Here is a 4,544-nt window from a genome sequence, read left to right as displayed (position 1 = left end):
AAAATTGACCCTTATGACTGGTTTTGTGCTCCAGGGTCACACATATATATATATATATACTGTATATATTTAAAAAAGGGTTTATATTATATATTTTATTTTTTAAACATTATACACACACGTACTGTATATGTATGTATGTATATATATATATAATTTTTTTTTACATTTATGCATTAAGCAGATGCTTTCATCCAAAGAGCCTTTTTTTGTAAAATGGATTTGCTCCAATGATTTGCAACACTTACTGTAAAACAACCCACAAACTAGCAGCATTTCTGAGATGATTCTGACGCGTTGAACGACCACTAGAAGTGTTACCCGTCCAGATGAATCATGGGTCATATGGAGAGTCCCCGTAAACCACAAATACAAGTATGTGTGTGTGTGTGTGCGTGTGTGTGTGAGACTGCGTTCAGCTTTTCTGTCTTCTCCATGAAGTGTGAAACATTTACAGCGTGACTTGTGTTCATATGTGTGTGTGTTTGTTCCTCAGTGATTTCAATAAACTGAGCCATCCAGTTCATCACAACACTCACAGAGCAGAAAGGAAATAAAGTGTTTACTGAAGGACTTTCAGTCGTTTATCTGGACATGAGCCTCATCACTCGCTCTCAGGGGGCTTTAGCTTTGTGTGTCAGAAACAGACTGAAAATCAACTTCCCTGTTGCACATGTTGGACATTTGCTTGAAATAAAGTTGTTTTAACGGTGAAATGGCATTTAATGCTACATGATCGTAAACAGATCATACATTTACCCATGACATTAAAACAATATTGCAAAATCAATGTCGGAAACAAAATTCAACAGCGATATAATCCAGTGTTATTTTAGAATCGAGATACTGTTATAGTTTCCATCAATATTTTTTTTTTTATATGTTCTGTTTTTGTTTTAATTTGAGTAATTTTGTTGTGTGTTTTTGCTTTTTTATTTATTAGTTTTTATAAAATTATCTCAAATTTTATCTCATAATTCAGACTTTGTTATAAAACCAGTTCTGAGTTTCTTAATGTCTTAATTCTGTTTGTTTTTTCACCACAGTATACAAAATAAAAAAGGTAATTATGACTTTTTATTGCGCAATTGCTTGTTTTTAACGCACAGAGTTTATAAAAAGTATGAATTATATATATATATATATATATATATATATATATATATGCATAATTTATTTCAGGTAGCAAAAATGTTTTATTTTTTTCACTTTTTGCTGTCATTTTTTTATTTATATATGTATATAGGAAAGTGTATTTCTGGTGATCCATCAGTTGATTTTCACCTTCACTATTTATTTATTATTATTTTAAAAGGTCTTATTATTAAAAAACAAAACAAAATTTTTGTTAATACAAATATTTAATTTACATTATTTGGTAGACGTTTTTATTCAAAGTGATTGTTGCATTGCATTCGCATTTATATTATTAAATTCATGCATTCCCTGGAAATCAAACTTATGTTCTTTTTCTCTTTGTAAATAACATTTTTTTGCATGCATAATATTTTATTTTATTTTTTTTTTAAATCATGTAACTAGCAGAATTGATGGTGAAAACTATATTACCCATGATGCACGGTCTGTCAGTCATCTCTCCTTACTCTGTTGGATGCAGGGTTGCCAAGTCCATGTTTTTTTCCACGGCTTTTAAACTGTTGCCGTGGGTTGATTTTCCCCCGTGGGTTAAAGGTTTGAACTATTGCATAAATTACATTATGAGCCGCGTTCGAAGCGGAGTTGTTTCGGCTTGTGTGTTGCTCAGCAACCACTTTGTTGCAACCACAACTGTTTCTGAGGAGCTACATTGTTTGGTGGAAGAATAATGTTTTTATTAATATCATTACACTTTATTTGCTCTGTTTTATTTTTGTGAAACCTTACAACGTATATGGAATAACCATTTTATAAAAGCAATAAGCCCCGTGAAGCTTACTCCGCTTTGCGTCGTGCCTAACAACGCCCCTTAGCTGTTATAAATTCACTGTAAACCACGGCTTCACGGGGCGGAATTGACTGAAATGCTTTTATTGAAATATTTTGCATTCTACCTATCATAAAACTGCACTAAATGTTAAGTTTTGTGAAGGAGGGTTACTGGTAGGAAGCTCTTTAGCTGTGTTTATGATACATGTGCACAGCAGTGACTGTAAAATATGTATTTTAGGTATGGAAATTACATATTTTGAGTTTTCTATCTGGGATATGATCATTGCGCTACTTTGGGCTGTTTTGGTTAGTTTTGTTAGACAACCCTGGCTGTATGGAGCCAGGTCTCTCTCTCTCTCTCTATGCATATTTTGCAATTAACTTATAATATATAAGTATATATATAATATACAATAATAGTTTCATATTTCAATTAATGTAATTCACAAAGCTTCATGGGATTGCAGAATAACGGTAAAACTACTTGCGCTACAAACCAGTGTTTATAATGAAGACAATACATTAAAATAATATGATCAGAAATACCAGTTTGCAAGATCCTAAATACCAAATTTTTTGATAAAATGATCCTGATAGTCACTGATGTTATTGGCTCCTGATTCAAGACCTGCAGGTTTCTGGGCCGGTGCAAAACCAGCTTTTCTGGCCCAAAACTGACTCTTTTAGTGTGAAATGCTAGCAGATTGAGCTCAGGCGTCCTGTGTGTGGATAAGAGGACTCTCTCTCTCTCTCCCTCTGTCTCTCTCGCGCGCGCGCGAGTGAGTGTGTGTGTGTGTGCACGAGTGAGTGTGTGTGTGTGTGTGCGCGAGTGAGTGTGTGTGTGTGAGAGAGTGTGTGTGTGTTACTCACACTCCTCCTCTTTGGGGTCGAGTTGAGTGACGCTGATTGACAGGCGGTCGACTCTCTCCTGAAGTGAATTCACTCGAAATGAGAAGGAATGAGCTTCATTAAAGAGCTCGCCGAACAAATCCTCCGCATATTTACCTGTGTGTGTGAGTGTGTTTGTACTCACACTCCTCCTCTTTGGGGTCGAGTTGAGTGACGCTGATTGACAGGCGGTCGACTCTCTCCTGAAGTGAATTCACTCGAAATGAGAAGGAATGAGCTTCATTAAAGAGCTCGCCGAACAAATCCTCCGCATATTTACCTGAACACACACAGCGGCGGATTATAGACACACACGCCGAATCAAAACTAACAGTACTTTATTTTCATCATAATTAACCTCAGTTTTAGTTCTTCTCATGATTCTAAATGTGATTCTCATTACTGTAATAAAATGAGTAAATGATAACATTTTATTTAAATCAGCATCAATTTAAGGCAGTTCAACAAATGTTATCATAATGAATAAATATTTTAATAAATAATAAAAAATTATGAAAAACAAATTAGGCAACAAAAAGTTAAAAAAAAAAAGTTAACTTATAGAGAGAGATAATAAAAAGAGATGATATATTTTTTAATTAATAAATGAAAAAAAAAGTATATATTGTTTGTTATAATATATATAATACATATATAAACTCTTTTTTCTTTAGATTTTTGCAGTTCAACAAATTTTACCATGATCAATAAATATTTTATAAATATTAATAGAAATATTTAAGTTAGCAACTTATATAATATACAGAGAGAGAGAAAAAATTATAAAAATTGTTACAAAATGTTGACTGCAGCCTCTTGCGTCTCTTGAGATCAGGGGAGTGAGGTTTACCTGCACAGCACCTACTCGCTGGCCTCCTTTACACTCACCCCACTAAACCTCACTCCCATCTGGGTCACGGCACCAATGTAACCCCTCTTCCCCGGGTCCTCACCGCCACACCTCGTTCTCGTTCCGAGTGGGTCTCGAACCCAGGTCTCCGGCATGGGAGGCAGACGCACTAACAAGGAGGCTAAAGACTGCAGCCTCTTGCGTCTCTTGAGATCAGGGGAGTGAGGTTTACCTGCACAGCACCTACTCGCTGGCCTCCATTACACTCACCCCACTAATCCTCACTCCCATCCGGGTCACGGCACCAATGTAACCCCTCTCCACCTACTCACTGGCCTCTGTTACATTATCATAAATATCTATATTTTGATACCTATACTGAAATATCTGACACGGTTCCATTACTCATGTTGACTGTTTTCTGAAGGTTTAAGCGAGTGTTTAAAAATCTAAATATTGAGAAAATCATCTTTAAAGTTGTCCAAATTAAGTTCTTAGCAATGCATATTACTAATCAAAAATTAAGTTTTGATATATTTACAGTAGGAAATTTACAAAATATCTTCATGGAACATGATCTTTACTTAATATCCTAATGATTTTTGGCATAAAAGAAAAATCTATAATTTTGACCCATACAATGTATTTTTGGCTATTGCTACAAATATACCCCAGCGACTTAAAGGGTTAGTTCACCCAAAAATTTAAATTAGCCCATAAATTACTCACCCTCAAGGCATCCTAGGTGTATATGACTTTCTTCTTTCAGACGAATCCAGTCGGAGTTATATTAAAAATTGTCTTTGATCTTTCAAGCTGTTTAATGCAACTCAGGGAGTGCAGCGGAGAGATCAAAACAAAACAACGGTCACTTATT

General features: G+C 35.0%; 1 protein-coding gene across 1 annotated transcript in view; it reads right to left on the bottom strand.

The window, feature by feature from the left end:
* wasf1 (WASP family member 1) overlaps positions 1-4,544 on the bottom strand; it is a gene marked incomplete at its 5' end in the record, with an annotated part of 42,711 nt that overhangs the window by 37,433 nt on the left and 734 nt on the right. The window contains one exon of the mRNA XM_016450886.1: positions 2,963-3,097. Within this exon, the coding sequence (XP_016306372.1) occupies positions 2,963-3,097 (135 nt within the window). The remainder of the gene's footprint in view (positions 1-2,962; positions 3,098-4,544) is intronic.

This window comes from Sinocyclocheilus anshuiensis, unplaced genomic scaffold (assembly GCF_001515605.1).
Source record: "Sinocyclocheilus anshuiensis isolate Anshui unplaced genomic scaffold, SAMN03320099.WGS_v1.1 scaffold595, whole genome shotgun sequence".
NCBI lineage: Eukaryota > Metazoa > Chordata > Actinopteri > Cypriniformes > Cyprinidae > Sinocyclocheilus > Sinocyclocheilus anshuiensis.
This window is presented reverse-complemented; position numbering and strand designations above follow the sequence as displayed.